General features: G+C 40.0%; 1 protein-coding gene across 4 annotated transcripts in view; it reads right to left on the bottom strand.

The window, feature by feature from the left end:
* Nucleotides 1-24218, bottom strand: part of nsmfb (NMDA receptor synaptonuclear signaling and neuronal migration factor b) — a 60588-nt gene that overhangs the window by 22213 nt on the left and 14157 nt on the right. The window contains exons 2-11 of one of the 4 annotated variants that reach the window (XM_019365610.2): nucleotides 17174-17235; nucleotides 14552-15316; nucleotides 14317-14389; nucleotides 13242-13247; nucleotides 9434-9502; nucleotides 5650-5702; nucleotides 4298-4387; nucleotides 3617-3744; nucleotides 3438-3521; nucleotides 81-114 (exon numbers count right to left, since the gene is read on the bottom strand). In XM_019365610.2, the coding sequence (XP_019221155.1) occupies nucleotides 81-114; nucleotides 3438-3521; nucleotides 3617-3744; nucleotides 4298-4387; nucleotides 5650-5702; nucleotides 9434-9502; nucleotides 13242-13247; nucleotides 14317-14389; nucleotides 14552-15316; nucleotides 17174-17235 (1364 nt within the window). The remainder of the gene's footprint in view (nucleotides 1-80; nucleotides 115-3437; nucleotides 3522-3616; nucleotides 3745-4297; nucleotides 4388-5649; nucleotides 5703-9433; nucleotides 9503-13241; nucleotides 13248-14316; nucleotides 14390-14551; nucleotides 15317-17173; nucleotides 17236-24218) is intronic. The other 3 variants (XM_019365611.2, XM_003458997.5, XM_019365612.2) reach the window with 3 other exon arrangements.

Here is a 24218-nt window from a genome sequence, read left to right as displayed (position 1 = left end):
CCCTCATCCTGTCCACATTTACGCAGAGTAATTTTCACTTGAGTTCTAAAATTAAAAAAACAAACAAGTATTGCACTCACCCAGAATGTCATCAAATGTGGCATGTTCATGGTCCTTTAAATAAAACAACAAACAATGGAACAACAAAATTATTCATTCAAAAACTGAATCTAAAAGAACAACAAGCTTTTTCTGAGTGCTGACTCTAATAGATTACAGCATGATACACTTTTACACTAAATAGAGTCTCTATTCTGTACATCAGTACAGAAGTTCCTCAGGTAAGGACCCCACCAAACAGTAAAACTGGAGGATAATAAGCTGTTAATGAGAAAAATACAGATCAAACTTACAGTACACAATAATATAAGTTAATGATGATATTTTAGGCTAACCAAAATGCAGTCATGTATATCTTTTCAAACCACTGAGTGAGATTTGTTTTTGATTAGTTAGCTGTGAACCTGCTAAGTTGTGCTGGCAACATCTTTGCTAATATCTATCCACCCAGGGCCAGAAGCCTAAGCAGAGAAGACCAGGCCTTCCTCTCCCTAGCCACCTACTACAGCTTGTCTGGGGGAAGACAAAGGGGTTCCCAGGATAGCCGAGAGATATAATCTCTCCAGGTGGCCTGGGTCTGCCCTGGGGCCTCCTCCTGGTGGGACATGCCCAGAACACCTCACCCAGAGGCACCCAGGAGACACCCTTTGTCAGATCCCCGAACCATCTCAGCTGGCTCCTTTCAATGTGGAGGAGTAACGGCTCTACTCTGAGCCCCTAGCGGTTGGCCGAACCACCCCTCACCCTATCTCTAAGGGAGAGGCTAGCCACCCTTCAGAGAAAGCGTATTTCCGCCACTTGTATCCGCAATCTCATTTTTTTGGTCACTACCCAAATGTTGTGACGATAGGTGAGGGTAGGTACGTGGATTGACTGGTAAACCAAGAGCTTCACTTTTATGCTTAGCTCTCTCTTCATTACAATGGACCGGTACCCAGAGTGGACTCTCCACCCTTTTCCGGCTAAGGAGCATGGCCTCAAAATTGGAGGTGCTGATTCACATTCCTGTCGCTTTACACTCAAAATGCTCCAATCTGAGCTGGAGGCCACCACCTGATGAAGCCAACCAAACCCCATCATCTGTAAAAAGCAGCTTTGACATTCTGAGACCACCCAAATGGAAGCCTTCCGCCACTTGGCTTGTAGTAATTCTATTCCTAAAAACAGAATAGATGACACAGGGCAACCCTGGTGAAGTCCAACACCACCAGGAATGAGTTCAACCTGTTGCCAGCTAAGCAGACCAAGCTATGCAACAGCTGTATAAGGACTGAATGGCTTGTAGCAATGCACCAGATACAGGCCAGACACACCGTACTCCTGAAGCACCTCCCACAGCAGTTTTTGCTGCCCGAGCCAGGTGGCCTGTCAGTACTTATTGGCTGCCTCCAAAGTTGCACAGGATAACAAAGCTTAGGACTTTAAAGCAAGGGACTCCTTCTTCAGCATGAAGGCTCCTTCACCTGCGGTGACCACCATCTGGTTTAGGAGTTACCACTGCGACAGGCAGCTTGGAGCTGCAGCTCAGTGCACCAGTTTCAGCAATGGTGGTGATGAACATGGTCCATTTGGACTCAGTGTCCCCAGTCTCCCTCTTTGGTTTGCTAGTTTGGATATGTTCTGTATTGTTAGTGTTAAATGCCAGGAGAAAAAAAAAAAGACAGTGGCCACATTAATTTGCGTTACACGAGTTTTAAAACTATATATGTGTTGAAGCCAGATATGATGACCATGAGTTGGGTTTGACTGCGTTGTTGTTAGCAAATGAACATACGCTGCATAGTCGTCCTTTCTGATTCTTAGAGGGACCACAGTTCACAAGATAAACTTAATGTTGTATTTATTATTACTCACAACTAGTTATTGAGTCAATGAACTCATCAGAAAAGGGTTTCCCGAAGTCAAAGAGCAAGGCAGCTGAGGAGGCGATTTCCTAAAGATTTTGATACAACTGGAAATCTTTTTGTAAGGTTGACACTGCTGGCTGTAAAAAGAAAGGAACTTTAATATAAAAACAGTATAATTAGTTTCCAATTTGTTAGTTGTTAAAAGGACAGTTTCGATGCTCACATTTGTGCTTTTATTTTCTTACAGCACAAGAGCAATGCATGTCTCACTGTCTTCCTCGCTTCCTTTTAGTTAACTGTCATGTAGTTTGAGGATAGGCTAAATGGTAACTCACATCAATATTTAATACAGTACCTATATTGTTTAATATTTTAAAATTCATCTAATCTCTCTCTAATAGAATCTAATGGTTTAGTCAGGAGAATTCATGGTCTTATTTTAGTGTGGTGGCATATGAATATTTGCTAATTAGCTCTAGTCATTTGGGGCTTATGGATAACGTAATAAATAAGGTAATAAACCAGAATAGTGGACAAAATAAAATTATGACTTGATATTGCTAAAAAAGGAAAAGCCAACATATTGAAATTTACCCTGATAGGAACATAAATTTTCATGGAAAATTCCACAGCAATCTGACCAGCAGTCACCGAGATAACAGAAAACCAAATGGACTCTTTAGTGTTGCTAGAAAGGTCGGGAAACTACGGTTCTATAATGAACTGTCATTTAGAACCAAAAAAAGAAGAATTTTGTATTTTGGCAGTACTTGAAAGAACGCTGCACTTTCTGTTGTATTTTTCTCTTTACTGGAAAATGCCAGCTGGTACACAGCAAAAGATTGCCTTTATATTTTCATCTGAGCAGACAATCAACATGGTGCCACTTAGCAGAACCTCAAAGCCAGGCTGTGATGAGTCTGTATTTTGCTGAGGAGACATGTCACTTCAAGTGGATGATTGACGGTGCTTTTCTACACTCGAACAAAAATGAACTCTGAGCACTTGACTGAACGAATCATTTACTGAGCTTCCATTTGGTCTTTGCTTGTAACTGACAAACTAGAAGCAACTGGAAGTTAAAAAAAATCATTAAAGTTTCTAAATTGACTATAATGTTTTATCCACAAATGGATTTGTATGAAATTTAATACAGATTTTCAAGGTACCCACAGAATTCTAGTAATGTCGTCACCTGACTTTATCTAATGGTACTAACAGATGTCAGTGTTCCATGCAGTGTATTCGAAAACGATGAGATGGTTTTACTAAACAGACCACTCTCAGCACAGATTGCACAGAGAAGTTGAAACACTTATTTAAAGGCTCCAACGATTTGTATTTCAGCCAAATTTATGTTGGCTAGCTTGCTTTAAAAACCCAACAACCTGCCAGGGACAGACTCAAAAAAGTGAATCTTGACACTTATCCATCAGTTCCTGTGGCATCTCATCAAGAAACACAACCAAATAAAAATCTACCAGTCAATCAAAATCTATATGTAGTGGAAACTCACTATCAGATACTCACATAAAGGATGGGGATGATGGAGGGGTCGTCCCTACGAATGATGTTGGGAACATATTCAGCCTTTGGGACCTTGGAAGATATCAGCTATGGAGAGAAGAAAAGCATGCAGAGAGACTTTGATTGCACATATATTAAAACTTCATTAATCTATATGTTAATTTAATTGCCAGGAACTTCACCATGATTTTGGGAGGGATAAAGTCTTCTCCGTCACAGGCCACTCTTTCCATATCCTTCTCCTCCTCCCAGTCAGCATCCTCGTCCAGCCCTTCATCCAGCGTCCCTGAGGAGGTCTGAAGCTCGCCACCTGGTTCGCACATAAGAACAAAGGGCGAGATGAAAGGATAATACACAAACAAGATTAGTAGAGCGGGGTGCTCCGTTTGAAAACGTTGCACCTGTTATTTTCTTTTCCCAGCACAGAGGGGAGAAATGGAGGAGTTAAAATCAAACGGCACATGACACAAAACGACACAATAACAGGCTCCTTATCTGCCCAGCCAGATACAGACAGATACAACACAAAACAACAGGCAGATGGACGACAGGCCGAAGGATGAGTAGAGCTGTGCGGATGGATGGCGATAGTTGAGTAGTGGTACACAGAATAAAGCATACTTTAAAAATGGCAATATAAAATAATAAGAGACAGCATGTTTGCGTGACAGGGCATCTGTCAGTCTGTGTTTGTTCTGGTTTTAATGTGTGTGCAGCTTTATTATGCTTGAGTGCAGTTGTCTGTGTGCTTACCTGTAGGTTTTTATACATACATGTGTAAGAAGGCAAGTTTAAGAAAATCCTAAGGTATATATTGTATACCGTGTGTTCGCTTGTGAGTATCTAAGAGAGGATGGACTCACTGTCTCTGGATTCATGCAGTGACTCAGGCTTGACGGGGGTGGGGTCACTCCACGAGCGGCTGAAGCTCTTGGCTCGACGATCGACGAAGGCTGATGAAGTTGGGGGGAGGAAGAGAGTGACTCACACGCACACATATATACAGTCTCCAAAGGATAATCAAGCCCAGTACTCAAGAGCTCTGTCTTATTGACCTAGCTTGTGAATCAGTCGATTCCATTGTCCCTATTGGATATCGGGTCATGTTGCTTCATATTAACAGAACAGTAAGAGTTTACATTGTATTAGGAAATGGTTGATCATTTTTCAGTTTTTCTGTTGTCTTAATGATTCCAAGATAAAAAAGCAATTAAAATGGAAAAAGTTGTTTAAACGAAATTGCATTAATGCACTTTTAATTTATAGGCATTGTTATATACACTTTAATACATATTGATTGTTTTATCAGTATTTTTAACTAGTTCAGACTCTTTGCACACCTGACAGATGTGTAGAAGGAAGAAAAGAGTTCAAAAGAAACACAACCTCCACCACACACTTTCTCACTTAACACCATTTCACTGAATCGTGCTGTTTCAGTCTATAACTGACCTTCATCTGGTACAAAACGATGATTAACTGTTTTTTAGCATTTATTTATCACCCCATATCACCCAAGTCTGGTCAATGGATGGATTTCACAGATTTTCTATGAACATACCCAAAACACAAGTATCTTTAAATTATTGAAGCTTTACAGCTGTATTTTGTTTTGTTTTGCTTTATGTTTGTATTTCGTAGATATTTAAATCATTTGTAATAAAATGTATAAAATCTTTGAGTCTTGAGACTAGCCTGGTGGGAGTTCAAACCAAGGAGGCTTTTTCCCCTTAACGTTAAATAACAATGTGAATAGTTGAATATATTTAGAGGAAATACTTCACACATAAAAAAAACAAAAAACATATCAGATATTTCAAAAATAGCACATGCACAGAATTGCACAGCTAAACAAACACCACACATAAACTAGCTGGGATTCTGTCTTGTTAAACAGAAATTGCCTTTCAGTTCAATATAGTGCACAATCAATATCATACAAATGGCACAAATTTCACAATAATGAACAAATACAAAGACCGTCTAAACACCGCATAGCGATAAAATTACCATCAATTAGGAGTTTAAAGAATAATTAGTGTACTCTGACAAAATATATACACATGTGCACACTACTGATGCTACGTGCATAAAGCATGAAAAAGATTAAATGAACATCCACTGTGATGTCATGGTACACACTCGAGAACATGAATGCATGGTAATGTATTGACAATGCACACACATGCCAGCAGAAACAAACACAAAGACTTACTCTGGGCTTTCATCCTGCGGCTGCCCACCATCCGAAGGTGCTTGCGAAAATTTCTATCAATTTAGAGAAAAAAAAGAAGGAGACGAAGCATATCAAGAATATAAAATAAATGAGAGAGAAAATGCTTCAAACTTAAAAACATAGATAGAGAAGAATAGAACAGAAGATGATGCAGCATCTTGATTAGGGTCAGGCTACTGATAAATTACCAGTTATCACATCTAAATATCCAGTGGGTGTTTTGTGCATATGGACTGAACTCCATCTAGGGTTAGGAAGTGGGGTGCTTAACATTGAAACATTTTATAGAATTGTCACCTTATAGAATTATAGAATTGTCACCATTTTATAGAGTTCCATTTTATAGAATTTTATAGAATTGTCACCAATTGTCATTTTATAGAATTATAGAATTTTTTGAGTGGCTGTTTTAGCCACTCAAATAGAAAATCATTTAACAAAAAAAAATCCCCCAAAACAAAAAAGTTGATGTTAATCGGGGATAGAGGACCGGGCGTTTAACAGTATATTTTATAATGTAAAAGGACTGGCTCTTTATATAGGGCTTTTCTACTCTACCTGAACACTCAAAGTGCTTTATACAACATGTCTCATTCACACAAGCAATTTCTTTTTTATGAAAAGAAATTAAAAATTGAGATAAATTCAATGTAAATCAGACGGGATCAAACTGTCCCACTGACATCCTGAAATATGAACAAAAGTTTTCCGAATTCCATGAAATTCTCCCTGCTGCTCTGTTCTCGTGAGAACTGGATGAACCCAGAATCTCTGTTTCTTCCTTCACTTGTTTAGAAACATTACAACATTCTCATAATCGCTTGATGTTGACTCCATTTTTGACTCCAATAATGCGACATATACAGCACATTGACAGCAAGTTCAAATCACAGTCACCTCCACCTCGAGGTCAAGCTTAGAGGTCAAGTTTTGTGAAAATCTTACGAATGGTATAACTCAAGAAGGAAGTCACCTAGAATTTTCATATTCATACCAGGCAGAGGGTGAGCATTGGTGGTCACCAGTATTTTTTATATATATATATTTTTTTGTAGTGCATTTTGTGAGAAGAACTTTTTCAATCATATCTTAATTATTGTGAATCTTTTAAATTTTCTGCAATGTGCTCAGTGTTTAAAGGCCTTTATGCTTACAAAACCACTAAGTTATCTTTTTAGAATATGGTTTAGGCAGAATAAGTTTTAGAATAAGTTTAGGCAACAGCACTGGTTTGCTTCTATTCCTAGAGGTTAAGCCATAGATTCTATTTTGTTCTATGTGTCTATTTTGTCTTCCTCGCTGTTGGGTAGCTAAGGTTACCTATCTAGCTTTCTGCAAAAATCACATCAAAAACAGGATAAACGGATAAATCAGTGTGTGGACTCTTCTGCTCTATGTAGCTGAGGCACATGGTACTGTGATAAGGTTCACTGAAACTGATGAGAATGGGTCGCAACCCTATAGCTAATTATTTATAATAAGCCCCACCTCTATTAATGCTAGTCCGTCCCATATAGTATCTGTTTTTAGTGGCATTGCACAACGCTGGGTACACCCTGGACAGGTCACCAATCTGATGCAGGGCTAAGATAGCAACAAAAGCAACTACCAACATAATATTCTAGTTTCATCATGGCTAAATAGCAAATAGCAAAAGTGCAAAAGCTAAATGCAAGGCTCACATCCCTACACGCATCATTTAAAGGTATTTGAATCCAGAGCACAGTTGGAGGCAATCCAAAAACACCCCTGACATGTCAGTGTTGATTGCAGGAATGGTGAAGGCAGAGCCTAAAATAGAGAGATGACTCAGAGGAGAGGGGGACCCATCCGTCAGTCAGAGTTGTATTTTCATACTGTGTGACAACTAGCTTTTTAAATCTACCACCCGCACACCAAGACAATAAAGTCAAATTCCTGCCAGTATGTATATGTGTGAATTCATATTTCTGCAAATATATCGCCCCTAACCTTCGCTTTCCTGCTGTGACCTTACAAAACACTTTGCAAAATTATCATTCAACCATGCATAATTTAATTTTTGAAACTAACTGAGATGTACCACGCACGCACGCACGCACGCACGCACGCACACACACACACACACAAGCTCATAGCATATGGAATGTCTCAGCCTTGGTGGATGTGAGGCCCGTTGCCAAATATTGATCGATTCATTGGCTTTGACTGCCAGCCACAGAGTGCAGAGCTGCAGCAGTGTATTGACAGACCCGTTTTTACACTTCAGTGTTCAGTGAGGAACATTTATTAAACCTGCCACCCACAGCTTCCACGATTCACGACACACACACACAAACATGTGCGCCGCAGAATGCTTTTACGAGACTTGTGATTGCCCCGTAGGTAGGGAGTGGAAGGCACGGCGAGTTCCTCGTGCAGAGAGTCAAAATACACAAAGCGAATGTTCACCAGCAAACAGTCGGAGCAGAACATGGTAACAAGAAAAACACTTGGGTTTGTGCTGGGTTTACTGTGCACTGGTTAGACATAGTCTATGGTGAAACATCGCCCTATCAAGATTCAGAGGGTCTAGATTAGAGAAACAGGAACATCAATACAGAAAGTAAGATTAGACATTTGTCATTACTAGGAGATATTTTCTTTTTACGTGGCTGATCTCACATCAAGGTCATCTTCTCTTGCAACTCTGAACTATTTTCAGAGATTTTTAGGTCACGCCATAGAAGTCCGATCATGTTCCTTTGTAAATGTGACTTTGCAATAGAGGGTAGTTGTCCTCCAGTTTGTCAAAAAAAAAAAGTTCATTTCATCGTGTGGAACTGAATGAACTCACGAGTTGTGCAATTAGGACAGCTGGTAAATGAAAATTGTGTGGTCATACCAAAAAACTTTTCAATGCAATTTTTCTATCATAGAATACATGCACCATAGCTCAAATCATGTCCAGTGAAGTCAATGTGCCATAATAACCATTGTATTAACAATAAATTTAATAACGCTGCATAGCAACTGATACACAAATGTTGGCAAAGAGCAGATCAGCTATTTTCTAAAAACACTTTTTATCCATAACAAGAACACCAAAGAAACTACAACAGAAAATGCAAATGCTATTTATGGCCTCCTCACAACAATGATAAGAAAAAATAAACTGGGCCAATAAGACATGCTTGTTAATACAGGGATATACATGTTAATATGATCCCCGACCCTGCTTTGCATTTGCCAGTTCTGTTATCTGGGGATCAAACATACAGCACTATCTTTCTGTTGCACAAAACCCCAGTCTTCTGGCCAAATCGTCATAAAAGAACGGGAATTATCTTTTTTCGCTCGCTTCAAGGCCATATTTCACAGGACTGACTAGTTAGCAACATTCCTCTTGCCGGTAGGCAAAGTGATTTTTAGTCAATTACAAGTTGAACCCGGTGGGTGGGGTTGTTAGCCAAGGTGCAATCATTAAGAAACAGCGCAACTGATGTGTCTGTGGAGCTAATTTGTGATGTGAATTGGTCATAGATATTTGTTTTTTAATGCACCTTCTCAGATTAATTCTCTGTGTGTTCTGCCATCAGTTAACCCATCGCGTGCCAGCACGAGTGCCCAGAGTTGCCCTGGTCTAGAACACTTGGAATATAAATAGAAGTTAGAAAGACTACGAAAAAAATGATTTAAAAATCGGATAAAAGGCTGAAGGCATTTCTTGTCAAGAAGTTGTTTTCTTTGTTAGGTAATAGGGTAACTATAACGGCACCACACAGGACAGGACAGGGCACGGTACCTCTCCATCATGGTGGCTGCCTCCTGCTCTCTTTTCCGTCTCTTTCTCTCAGCAATGCCTCGGAAAGCCCTGCCGGGACGTCAAAGCATTAAGTTGTTTTGTTTGGAAATGTAGGTTTACGTTTTAGCTGCACCTGACAGCAACCAAGGATTTTTTTGTCTGAACCCAATCTGACCCAAGGGGTAAAAAACTCCATTATTACTTGCTATATCTGGTCAGCTTAGAAATGAATGTAGCTTTTAATTTAATGTTTGTTATAAACAAAGCTAACTAAAATGCCACACCGTAACAAAAGGAAACTACCTAGACTAAAGCCCATAGGGTCTAGTTGGGTTCGGGCATAAAGTTTAGTTAGGGTGGGATGGGAAGACACTAAAGGTGTCAAAGGTGAGGGGTTTGAAGTCCACTAGGGTTAGTGAGGGTTTAGTTAGCTATGGTGAGTAGTTAAAGTTAGCAGCACAGGGACATCTAATCCACCAAAGGCAGAGGACATTGAGGATAATCGCATGTACACCCACGCACACACACTCACAAACTACAACCACAACGTAGGAAAAGACACTGAGGGAACAAAACACGACTTTATATTCATTTAAATATGAATGTTAAATTCTTTTTTGTGCAGCTTCAACAGCCATTATGGGATGTACTGGGTTTTTCTCTTTGGTTGGTGGAGTCTTATTATTTTGGGGAGGTCTCAAAAAGGTCAGGCCTAATCAAGACTTTTAGAACTTGTTGCCCTGGCTGTCTTCTGGCACAGCTAGGAAAGACTAGCTACTTCCTGATAGTATAGAAACTCATTGTGTTCCCTTACTTGTAGGAGGTTGAAAGAGAACCCAGTTAAACTTCGGAAATGAATTATCAGACCAGTGCTGACATGTGACATCCTTTGTTTCACATTTTGATGTACTGAGAAATATTTCTGCACTGAAATTTTTGCAACACATTATTAACCATTCTGCCAAGTGTGTAACAGTATGCCAACACCGGGGTGCCTTTCCCAGTAGGGACAGTAATGGTTCTGACAGGGCGTCAGACATAATGAGAATCATCTGTGACAGCGTATGTCAAAAACAAAGTCCGGTCCTACGGTCTGGTTTTCACCAACAGACAGACAGACAGGCAGACAGCTGATGAGCCCTGGGATGACAAAACATGAGGCTGAATTCACTGGAGTCTGATTATTATCCAAAAGCTCTGTGCATTGCTATTGCATAATTTTTTCCCCTCGTGAATTCACTCACGTTCTGTTCCTTCTCACTGCAAAAACAAACAGGTTGGAAGAGATGTTTCCTTCAGCCTGTCCCTCCTTCCACCATCTGCTATCACCAGAATATTTAAAAGCTGACAGCCTACTTCCTCTATTGTGCTCTATTGTACAGCAATCCTGTAAATTTTCTGCCAAATTTAATCAAGCAGCCAGCAGAGAGAGAAGAAGAAAAACAGATTTTATGCTATCATTGGCAGTAGGCACATGCAGTTTTATAGTTTCAAACAGTGGTTTACATAAGCTTAAGCCTGTGAAGTCTAAGCCATCAAAGGTGAAAACACTAAAGGCAAAAGTGACCTACATATTCTGAGTTAAGGTTAGGGTTATTCGCTGATGATGATGACATAGACCTTAGAGAGTTAAATATGAGAAGATAAGTTATAATACTAAAGAACTCAAGCAGTACTGGGGGCGGCTTTATGTCTGCTGACAGCTAGATTGGTAGTTGAAAATTAGAGCTAGCAGAAATTTGAAAAGGTGTGTGATCTGGGTAACTAGATGATGTCATGATGTCTCATATGATGCATTGTTACCTTAAAAGTCTACCAACAAACCTGGAAAAAATGTTTTTTCCAGAATTAGATCAACCGAGTCCAGTAAGTTTTATAGGAGTTCCCAGTTTACCTTAATAGATGGAATGTTTAGCAATCAAAAGATGAAGCCTTAAAGACTCTTTCTTTACAATAAAGCCATACAGTCTAATTTTGACACCAGCAAGAGTGGATATCACATGTGTGATCAACCTTATTTTTTTAAAAAAGGCTAAAATTATCACCTGGTCATTGAATGGTCACATTGAAGTTTAGATTACTGCTTGTTCAAACACATAATGTATGAAAACGCTCATGCCTCTTTATTAAATTCCTTTAAGGATAAGTGATTCACAGTCACATCCCCTGTATGTAAGTAATGGTGTGAGATACTGAAAAAACTGAGAAAACTGTTTTTGCAGAAAATAGTGATGTGACCATAGGCTGCTGGGGCCGGGAAAATAATTTTCCCATAGGGAAATGAGAAACTGGGACTGCTATGGAGGGCTGAATATTCAGCCCAATTCTGCTACAGATTAAATTTATTGGAAATGTTATCCCTTTATAAACCGCTAATTGTAATAGTAGATGTTACAATTAGGTCCTAATTGTGACCCCTTGGGAAAATTAAATGCCCACTCTTAGACTAACTAGCTGGACGTTGCCACCAAACCTTCTTGTTTTTGAATTCCCATTTTTGAAGCCCCAAGCTGGGTCACTGAACTGTTCTCACCTTAACCTCTTTAAAACACATTATAGTCTGGTTCTTACTGTGAAACCATCATCACAATATTTAAAAGCTGACAGCCTACTAAAATACAGTTTAGTTTCACTGAGTCAGACGATGTGTTTGATTTGGTACATGAGATTAACCCTCTGAGCTCCAAGCAATCAAAGGTGAAAGAAATGTGATTGTTTTAAATTTGTGTCAGTTAGAATAATTAATAGTAGTTGTTAAGAATAATAATTAATAATCTTTGTTCTCTTAGATTTAGGACTTGGGTTGGGGTTGTCGCCTATAACAACTCTATTGTGGCCCTTACCGCAACAAAACACCAGGACAAACAAAAATGCTGGAAATGCACAAAAAACACAAACAGTTGAATAAAACACAATAGAATAGAAATACTAAAAAACATAAGTAGAAAAAAATAAAATCTTATAAAACAACCAAAGTGTTTTCGTAGAGATCTTAATGTGACAGTATAGCTATGGAAGGGACAGGAAGCAAAATGTGCAAAGGATTGCACTGAGACATTATAAGAATGAAACAAAGGTTTCATTGGTGTTGTAAGGGACAAAAGAGGCAGGTGATGTGTGTTTCAATCACATGATTTATAAAACACTGTAAAAACATGTTTGCTATTAGCTGTTCACTGCTTATAGCTAGCTAGCTATAGCTAACTTATCTCTGCAAGTTTTTTATCGGATTGTCTCCCCAAAAAAGCCTCTGCTGTTTTTTGTGATCTTATGTTGTGTTTTTCCTTTTTCTTTTGTGTTTTATTCAGCTTTTTTCTATTTGCCATTGTTTTCATAAGTTGCTGTGTATTTCACCTTTCAGGGCTGCTGTACGACTCAGACCTCAGAGGGTCAAACAGCATTACTAAGACTTATCTTTAGACTTTACGCACAAGAAAACAGCTTTGAGTTCATGGTTTTAGTTTTCAGACATAACTTTGGTAGTCAAGTCACCACTGCTACACTGTCTTTATCAGAAAAATATCAAAGGAGTTCATTTCAACAAAGAATTGTTGCTATTTAAATAATGCATTGAATGACCTACTTTTCATTCCTACTGTACAGAACCTTCCTTGCCTTTAAGTTTACATCCACATATTGACATCCCATCCAGCAGACACTGAGGTTGGGGGAATAAGGACACAGTAGACTGACTAGCACAAAGCCACATGAGGAACAGAGTTCAATGCATGTTACCTAACTGGCATAGCAAGAAAAAAAGAAAAAGCAACAAGGAAGAACAGTGGGGGCGTTTGAAAGATTTACTCACGATATTCTACAGTCGTGGTTTGGAAGGCCGCCACATAGTGTGGAGAGGAAGAAGAGGAGACAAAAATGAAACAGAAGTTAGCAATAGAGCCAGCCAAATACTCTACATACCCAAATTTTGGAGTGAGATTTATGTTCCAGTTCTCAATTTCAGGAGAGACGAAATGGAAGAATCCTACCTATAAATAAGTGAGCAAGGACTGGCATTCAAATATGACATGCACATTGAAAGAAGTGAGGAAGAGGAGATGATGACTGATGAAATGTACATGTATGTAATTCTTATCTCATCAGTTGGTTCTCAAGGACTGGCCATAAACAAACACTTAGTTTAATGTGTAATCATCTAAACTGCGATATATCCATCATTCAGCCTGCCATTTAAATCAAAAGCGAGAGTCAGACCCATATATCAGTCTGACCCTAATACGGACACAGGCAGTCGGAAACAGATGGGAAAAGGAAGGTGAGACATATGGATAGCAAAGAGGGAGTGTGGGAGAGAAGAAGGGAAAAAAAGATCATGGTGGGTGAGCTTTGTCTGTTTGAGAGTCATAATTATAAGGTCAGGGTGATAGGTGATAATTAACCTGTCACCGAGACTGGAACGGAGTTGTGTGTGCGCATGTATGTGTGTCTTGGTTAAGGCATGTACACGATCTAGACCAACACATTTCCAGCTTTCTAAATGTGTTGAATTCAAAGATTCTTGGCTGCTGAGTTTAGAGGAACATGTGCTATGCACAACACTGAAAACAGGTGCATTCCATTCAACTGGTATTGTTTACTGGGACACTTGTTGGACCATGTTATTAAAATGACTGACGTGTGCTTTTACCAGTACGGATCTAAAACATCCAGTCTTTCTATGCGCAACTGCTTATTTCTAAAAAAAATGTCAAAGTGGCTTAATAAAACCAACGAGCAGAAATGTGTGAAAGCTCATTAAGACGTTGTATTAGAATGTTACATTTGTCTCTTGGAAGGAAAAGACTGGGCCGTATCCTGCCAACATGGCAGCGAGATGCTGTGATGCACAGAGTGGGAGTAAAGGTGGATTTCCATGCCATACTCACGCCTGCATGGTGGTGGTGGCTGTCTGAAAGCTGAACATATTCTCTTTGGGGAACCAGCTGTTAGGATTGTCCTCTGCAAACACAAATATAAAAAGGAAGGTGTGTGTCAGTGAGCATTACATTCAAACACAGGCCTTACAAATAGAAGTGGAGGTGAATAAAAATATGGTGAGAAAGTGTTTAAATTCAGGCTCAATTTGTTTATTCGTTTAAACCTTCACATTTCGTTTTATACCCCTGTCATCTGTAGATGCTCTGTCCTCACTGTACATTCTCTCCAGTTTTTTGCGTTGCTTCCCTCCATCTCGTGGTGAGGTATCTAGGTCCAGGGAGCGCTGACTTTGGCATGGAGCCCGAATGCAGGCAACGCAGTCTGGGGTGTAGTCATCCCGCGACCCACCTCTCCTCATTCCCCAATCACGAATGTTGCCAGCGCTACCCGAGCTTTGCAGCGGCTGCGATGATGACATTGGGCCTCCGTGATGCTGCTGGGCATGATGTTGGTTGCTGCGGTGATGGCTGCTACGGTGATGGCTGCCACGGGCAGCTGAGGCGGTTGGTTGGCTGGTGCAGGATAGTCCATGACTGGCAGCAGAAGTGCTCTGTGAGAGAGGCTGCTCCCGGGAGCCCTTCAGCACCTCCAGCTCCAGGCTCTCCTCACTGCCACGGCCCCCGAGGGTCATCCCGCCTTCCCTGGTGATTGTGTACACCCTGGCTGGCTTCAAAGCAACAGGCCCCTGTGAGCCCCTGGAAGCAGGTGGTTCCTCTATGGAAAGACTGCGTTCAGCAGAGAGTCGCCGTTTGGAGGGGCCAAGTGATGCTTGAGCCTGGAGAGTGTTGACTTGAGATTGAGACTGTGGGTTAGTGCTGGGATTAGACTGGCTGGACTGGGTGGGTTTAGCTATGGGTAAACAACGGCTCTGTGGTGGCAGATTGTTGTTATGCAAGTGACTGACGTCTGGAGAGTCCTGGCCAGAGAAAGTGTCAGACAGTAGATGATCTGGAGATAAAGAGAAAAAGAATGAAGCAAAATTAACAAGAAAACAAAGCAAGTGAGAGATAAATCATGTTGTCTGTTTTCTATATAGCTTTTATAAATGGACATCAGATAAATGCTTTGTATGTAAATAGAGTTAACAGGGAGCTTGCTTGTGTCTCTTTGGGATTTGTAGCTCTGGCAGCAGAGTGGTAAACATTTACTATCTGCAGAGCTTTTGTGAGGACATGAGGAAAATAGAGAGGTGGCATAGTGATGGAAAAAAACAAAGGCGGAAAGATGAAAGATTTGGAAATGGATGAGCCGGTACAATCCAAGAAGCCCAGTTGTCCTGCAGGATCATGAAGGATGGATAGTTCTTCTCACAGTATAAATGGCTGAAATGCTGCAGGGTTGAAAGCAAGTGTAATCTCATGCTAGCTTTTCATTGTGTGTGTCCTGTGGATAAACAAGTATGGGCATAGTGCTAGGTTATACTGAAGAAAAACTGAGCGGAAAGCAAACAGATTTGTAAGATTCCCTTTTATAAAGTTGAAATCATACATAGGAAAGCGATATTGCAAAGATAGGGGAAAGGGAAGTGATAGTTAGTCACAACAGCTTTTCCAGGATATAATTAAACTGAGCATAGAATTAGACTGAGTAGGTTACTAAGTGAGGCTCATCCACAATCCCAGCAGGTAAGCTGGTCTCAGTGCCTGCCCACATCATCTGATAGCTCACTTGATACCCTTCCAGACACCCAATTGGCAAGCACACTACTAATGCCGTTTTAGCATGCCCACAGATGCTGCGTATCTGCAGGCCACTTTGCACCTAACTTCAGCCCCAGCTCCATTGTCATGTTTGCTGCTGCTTTATGTACTCCACATGTTTGCACACAAAAGAGCATAGAGGTCCCAGAAGACAGCCATGCTAACAAATATAAATTACTACTGAAAATATCAATCCTCAATTAAAATTCCAATTCAGTTTTGTTTTTTGATAATCAGTTCACAAAAACAGTCATCTCAAAGTGCTTTACATGTTAAAGTAAAAACCCTACAATAAGATAATCCTCTATGAGCAGCACTTGCCAACAGCAGGGGGGAAGAACTTGCAAATATTGCAGAATAACTGCAGATATACCATTAATCTACAACATTAAAATAACCTGCTTAGAATGGTTGAGGTATGGACCTTAGAAGACCTCTGAAGGTGTCCTGTGGTATCAGGATTCACAACAGGATCGAGCAACAGGATAGAGCAATCTGCAGTAGGTGCTCAAGTCTCTTATACCCTACCATACCATACCATACCATACCATACCATGTCCTTCAAGAAGCCACTGCCATCAAGGAACACTGATGCCTTGAATTTGTCCACATGGTCTGCAGCCACTTTTGGTAAGCTCTAACCACTGCATTCTGGGAACCACCCACAATATGTACTGTTTTGGAGATTTTCAGAACCAGTCACCCTGCTCTCACAGGTTGGCCCTGTCAAAATTGTTCAGAGCCTTACACTTGCCCATTTTCCAATTCATTCATAATATGTCCAACACTTACCGGGTGACAGAGTATAGTTCGCTGCAGCTGATTTTAGGGTGATCAAATACTTATGGTTGTGGAACATTGCTGTTGTGGTGTGACTGCACCCTGAAGCTGAGCGTATATTACATAAACATCAGCAATTTTAAAATATTTTAATAACCGATTACCCAACATGTCACAGGTCAATATATCACACAGAAATATTTTAAGGCATTTTTTGGAGGAGGAAATGCGTGTCAAGCCGGAGAAACTGATATTTGCCACTAAATACTATATTGCTATACTACTGATATAGTATTGGTGTAGGACTACTAAGTGTGCCACCTACCTGCTCCGTTGCGGTTCTCTGGATTGGTATTGGACAGGTATTCTCCAAATGCTCTGGCTGCTCTGTAGAGACACAAGTGCAAGACTTCAGACCTCTGAGCTATTTTACACAACTGTTGCTGTCAAACATAGCAAAGTGACTCACAAACATTTCACAGGATTCTCTCCACCTAAACAGCCTGTCTGAGCTTTTTCTCTCTAAGGCCCTCTTCACTGCAAGTAGGTTACACCACCACAGCACTCTGTGAGAGGAGTCGTTAATGTCCTGAATCCATACTCGCTATCTGCCATCACTCAACACAGTTACAGGCTGATCTTGGCTAGAGTCTGGAAGGAAAAATATGAAAGCTTTCTATTACATATTTTTATAGCTTACTAAAATATGGAAATGGAAATGAACTGGAATTTATATGAAGATTTTCCAATTTTAATAACCACTCTAAGTGCTTTCATATACTTTCAGTGGTCAGTGGCTCAATGTGTCTCATATATCAATATGATTGATTCATGTAAGTAGCTACTTTAGTATTTTTCTCACACATGACATTCACTTTTTATTTAATTATGATTATTTTCCATGAAAATAAGTGAAATATATAACAATTTAAAGACATACAAATTCATAAATTTACTCTAGTTTTCTTTCATGACAAAGCTTATCCTTCTCCCCTGCCCTACACAGAGGACGGTGTTGTTGCTTTTGCCACCCAGAAAAACAGGAAATAAATACAATCATGTGTATGGTATAAAAACATCCATATGGCAGGAACATTGAGAAACTGGCACGGTATACAATAAATATATAGCTGAGTGTGAGTGGGTCTGCAGAAGAAAAAAAGTCACAGCAGTTCAATGTACTACCTCTGAAATGAGAAACAGTCTTGATTAAGTGCAATTAGCTCACTAACCATATCTATGATTCAAAAGGCCTTCATGCCTTGCTAATTAAAAAAGAAAAGAAAAGAAACTCTTATTCTAGCAAATAATGGGGTCAGTCAACCTTTGTGCTGTATCAATTATGTTATCCTTTATTAATCCCTTCAGGGAAATTCACTCTCTGTATTTAACACATCCTAAGAATTAGCTGTGGAAAACATGCAGGACCCAGGGACCAACTCTACGGTCAAGGACACCTTTATACGGCATGGTTTTTTTTTAATGTTGGGAGAGATCACGAATCCTCAAGGAAATCTGTGCAAGCATAGGGACAACATGTAAACCTCACATAGAAAGGGTCTTAGCCAGTGTTCAACCTCAGGTGTCTTTTGCTGTGCAAACCACTGAGCCACCATCTTGCCAGCATACTTTCTGTGTGAAGGTGTATTGTACACAAGGATATTCAATGCATCATGTCACACATTTTGCCATGTTACAGCCTTATTCAAAAAATGATTACATTCATTTTTCATTTCAAAATCTACACACAAAACCCCATAATGACGATAAACTAGTGGGTTGAAATGTGTAATATGAATGCTAATGTACAGAAGTATTCACAGTCTTTGCTCAGTACTTTATCGAAGTACCTTTGACAGCAATTACAGCCTCAAGCCTTTCTGTATGATGCTACAAACTAGGCACATCCATTTTCGGGCAGTTTCTCCCATTCTTCTTTGCAGAACCTCTCAAGCTTCATCAGCTTGGATGGGGAGGGTCAGTGCACAGCCATTTTCAGATCTCGCCATAGATGTTCAGTTGGGTTCAACTCTGGGTCTGGCTGAAGCGACTCAACGACATTGACAGAGTGTTCCCGAAACCACTACTTTGTTATCTTGTCTGTGTGTTTCGGGTCGTCGTCCTTTTTTTGCTCTGCAGATTATCATCAAGGATGTCTCTGTACATTGCTTGCATTCAGCTCCAGTTCCTGCAGTCAAAAAACGTCTCCACAGTACACCAGCACAATGCTTCACTGTATGGTTGGTATTGGCCTGGTTGGCCTGAAATTCCCTTGTTTGAGGATAAGTCACACAATTATTCATAGTTTAAACTGAAAATACACAAGGGTTAACAACTCTATTGCCAAGAGAAGATTGCCAGTTCCACCTACAGTAATTTATATACGGTGGTATAACTCTGTTCTGAAACTTTCCCACCCTTCTGTGTGCAATAATGGACCGTAAAAAGCCATGAAGAGCAAAACCCATCACAGAACAGAGCACTCAATGAAGACAACCTAAAGGACTAATTTAGTCTAACACGGCAGGAAGGAGTGGGTTCATCAAAGTATTCTAAAATAATATAATATTAAAAAAAAAAGAATACAGCACCTTTATTTTCAGCTTTGCATATTTTTTCACTATTTGTGCTTTACAAATGTAAAGCAACATCATTTGTCTTTTTAAACAAAAAAGTACTTAAATGATATGATGGATACATACGTTTCATCATGAAGCATATGTTTTCCTACCAAAAATTTGTTTTGACTGTGAAATTACAGATTATAATGTTATATTTTTTGGATTGAAATTATATATATTTAGAAGATGAAAAAAGAGGAAAGATTCAGGCAGAGGTCTGTATCTTTCCACAATAAAACAATACAACAACAAATCCTACATTGATTATGTCAAATACAGGAAGGAGGCACTGGGGTGGAGGTGGGTTGCAGTGTGGTTTGCAGATGCTCTGTATTGTGTGAGTTCACACATTAGAGATTTGCCAGCTGGATAGAAGACAATCAACTGAGGCATCAGGTGATGCATGCTTGAACAAAGATAACTTGATCTGCTAGTATTGCAACTGAGCTAGACTTCACGGCCTATCTGAGCTATTGCTATGCTCAATTTAAAAAGAAGAAGAAGAAAAAGCCTTCACTTCAGCTATATATTTCAATCATAATATCCTGCAAGGAAGTGAGACTCTTAATTGTTGCATATAACAGGCACAGTAAGATCAGCAGTTGTTCTATAATGTAAAACACCCACATACAAATACAATATGATAACAATCTTATAAAAGATATAGGCTACCCCCAAACACACCTATAAAGAAGCAACACAGCCTGTAATCACTCTCCTCCCACTCACGCCGACCTGGCATTCCTGCCATCTGCAAACACAGATACACACACCAGGTCTCCCATGCTCAGAGTCTCCATGTGGAACAGCAGGCAGAGAAATAAATAGGGTACGCAACACACACACATGCAACATGCCTTGTACACAGGGATAAAATCTCAGGGGGCTGCAGTGAAATGGAATTGTTGTGCTGCTTTAGCCTATATGCCTGAGTAATTAAATATGAGGCGGCACGTGGAGCACTCCTCGTGAAAACTCCCTCCTACCCTGGCTGATATAGAGAAGTAGGAGGAGGCAAAGGATGGCATGAGGAAGAAAATGCAATCATCTGTGATCTATCTGCTTGACTGTGTCCACTCCCCCAATAAAAATTCCATATGCTGTGCTGAGAGAAGGAGGATATCAAAACACAGCAGGGTTTACAGAGGACAAACTAGCAGAGTGCCCCAAGCTAACACATGCAGGAATTTTAGAAGCACAGCTGATTGTAGTTAATATCATTAGCTTTTACGGAATCATCCGTTTTGACAGTGGTTGATAAAGTATTAATGTATAAGGTTAAGCTAGGTGCTTTAAACATGTGGCTCCGCATCTTTGTCAGAATCTACCTTCTTTTATTTTTTTGGTCATTAACTACAATTTGAAATTATCTTCTTAAGTGTGCAGACAGTGCATCTTTGTGAAATGTCTTCTTCAAGCAGATGTGGTACATGTAGCAACCTCTAGGGCTAAAAAATGAAGCGATGACAGCTTTCTGTTAGGTATCACATCCATTCGTTTGAGCTATCACACTGGCCCCATGCATTGGCTGACACTTCACACTAAGGCTAATTTTCAAATTTAAAGTTAAAGAGCAGATAAACCTCTCTGAGCACTTTACCCACTTTGTTAATTTGTTAAGCTAACTGTGAAAGCCACATAGTTTTGAAATAGTACATATTCAAATAGAAAATAAAAGGAAAAGTAGCCACAGTTAATAACTTATAATTGCTCCCTCCATTTTTAGCTGTGTGGCTCTCAAAGGTCAGCACCGTCTGTCAGCAGTGCACAGAAGTTCATTCAAGCTGAGATTGGTATAAACAATTAGAATTCACTGTCATGATTATACTGATCAAGAAAATTGTACTGCAGTGTTTCCCACAGGAATCACATGCACATTCACGCATTACAAAGTCAAGGTCAAAGGTCAAAGAGAGAAGGAACAGTTCGTTGAAGTCATGAAATATCATGAAATATCATTTACTTTTACTTTTAATGGCCTATGTTGGAATATAAACCACTTCACCAAAAAGCTGTGAATCATTGACACATAGTTAGGTGAGAAATTTTGTTAGCTAACTATGTTAGCTATTTAGTAAATTTTATTAAATATAATTTAAAATGATAATAATGGACTGCCATAAGGGGTCATATGATTGTTGGGGTTTTCTCTGTATTATTTTAGGATCTTTCCCTTACTATATAAAGCGCCTCGAGGCAACTGTTGTTGAAATTTGGCACTATATAAATAAAACTGAACTCAACTGAATTTAATAATTTAGAAGTTAACCAGCAAGTAGACTCCACAGAGGTTCCAGGAGTAAGAAGTAAAAATCCCATTTATATTTGCTATATGGATTTTGCTATGAGTGATAATATTGGAACCACCCAAACTGAAAAAACGATGGTATGCACTCTTGTAGAAACCACAAGTCTTTAGGTGTCTGTATCAACAACAACAAAAAAGATTTTACTCATTGAAAAGAACTACTCTACCACGTGAAACAGCGAGGGCTTTGATTGGTCTCTCCTGATGGGTCTGTCTAGCACAACCCCTCGCTGGAACGAGACAATTCTACTACAACAGCAAAAGCAAGACGCAAGTCACCAAAGTTCTTTGTGTTACTCGTGCACAAGGGAGACCCGACTGGAGCCGAGTGTCGTTCCGCCCACTTGACCTCTGTCAGACTCTCAGCCAGTTTCCCTGTAGCGCTCCTTTTATTTTGGTTACATGAATATGCATAGGTTCATTAACATATGACATTTTACACAGGCATACATGTGAACCAAGAGTACCTTGTCTGTGTGTGCGTGTGTGTGTGTGTGTGTGTGTGTGTGTGTGTGTGTGTGTGTGTGTGTGTGTGGTCAAGATGTGACCCTGTGAACGACTTTGCTGGCCTGGAAGTCCAACAGTTCATTTAAACAAAAGGCACTTATACTAAAACAGACATAGATGTGTTTACCATACCATAAAACAATAAAAGAAGGTACGACTTCTCTCATGACCCCAAGATGTGTGTGTATCTCAGAGTGCTCTGGGAGGCACACAGAGTCTTTGCAGACTACTAAGGATCAGACCTCTATCATTATGCAATCGATTATACACCTCTAAGAATATATGGTTATATATTTCTAAGCATAAATGACAATCCACAATATAAACCTGACAACTCCTACCACATTAAGGTTTACGCAAACATTCCCACAAACATCAGATGACTTTGGGAATGCAAGTTTGTGGTGAAGTCTGGGATTTGCAAGGCATTCTGGGATAAGTTGTTCTTTCACCTCCAAAAGTTGAATCTGTTCATCTGGACGTAGCGTTTGGTGGGAGAAACGTTTCGTCACTCATCCAAGTGACTTCTTCAGTCTCAGCTGACTGCAGGTTTCCCCAAACCTTATAAACAGTACATTTGCATAATGACTGAAACCAGCCCACTGAAGGAACAATGGGCTGTGAGGTCAGTTCCTTAATCATAATTATGCAAAGCGGCCAGGGAGGCAGAAGAACAACACATCAAGAAGGCCCTGAGTAAATGTGGTTATCCCAGCTGGACTTTTGTCAAAGCTGGAAAGACACCTAAAGAAAGCTCCAGCCGATCCAGGAGAGAAGGACAATCGCTGCCCAAGCGAAAACCTGTAGTGATCCCATATGTGTCAGGAGTATCGGAAGAGTTGAGACGCATTTTTTCTAAACACCGCGTCTCTGTGGCTTTTAAACCCCAAAACACGCTGCGCCAAAAACTGGTCCACCCCAAGGATTGGGTCCCCCGACACAAACAGAGTAACATAGTGTACGCTGTTAAGTGCCAGGAGGATTGCCAGGATTTATACATCGGGGAAACCAAACAACCTCTAGCAAAGCGGATGGCACAACACAGAAGAGCTACCTCGTCAGGCCAGGACTCTGCAGTCTATTTACACCTACAGGCCAGTGGACACTCTTTCAATGATGAGGATGTACACATCCTGGACAGGGAAGAACGCTGGTTTGAGCGCGGAGTCAAGGAGGCCATTTACGTGAAAAGGGAAAGACCATCTCTGAATCGAGGAGGGGGCCTAAGGGTACATCTATCACCATCTTACAATGCTGTGATTGCAGCCATTCCCCAACACTCTGTGAATGGTACTCATGGCCATTGATCAGTGTTCTTTGATCAGTGGGTTTTGGTCAGTGATTGTTGATCAATGGTCATGGGAATTTGCATAATTATGATTAAGGAACTGACCTCACAGCCCATTGTTCCTTCAGTGGGCTGGTTTCAGTCATTATGCAAATGTCCTGTTTATAAGGTTTGGGGAAACCTGCAGTCAGCTTAGACTGAAGAAGTCACTTGGATGAGTGACGAAACGTTTCTCCCACCAAACGCTACGTCCAGATGAACAGATTGAAAATGCATCAAGTTGTTCTTTCACCATTAAAAAATAGAAGTCTGTACACAAATTTGTAAGTTTGCCAGTTTTTGATTTTCCTTTTTTTTAACCAACTCAAATCTTTTATGTCACGATTCACCACATGCGCTTTGTTCAAGGCTTACAACATACATGAAAAGATTTTTGAAACATCACTGGACAATGAAAACTGGTGAAGCTAGTGGTTTACAGACAATATCTTATATTATGGCTGCTAATATCCATATCAACATTTACACATTTATTATTAAACTATAATAATCTTTTAATTAACATTTTATGGAGAGTTTAACTGGTGTCAAAATTAATGTTTTTAGCTGAATTTAAGCCATATCTTTAGAATCTGTCTTTCTATAG

This window comes from Oreochromis niloticus, linkage group LG12 (genome assembly GCF_001858045.2).
Source record: "Oreochromis niloticus isolate F11D_XX linkage group LG12, O_niloticus_UMD_NMBU, whole genome shotgun sequence".
NCBI lineage: Eukaryota > Metazoa > Chordata > Actinopteri > Cichliformes > Cichlidae > Oreochromis > Oreochromis niloticus.
Note: the sequence above shows the minus strand (reverse complement) of the source record. Positions and strands in the feature narration are given on the sequence as shown.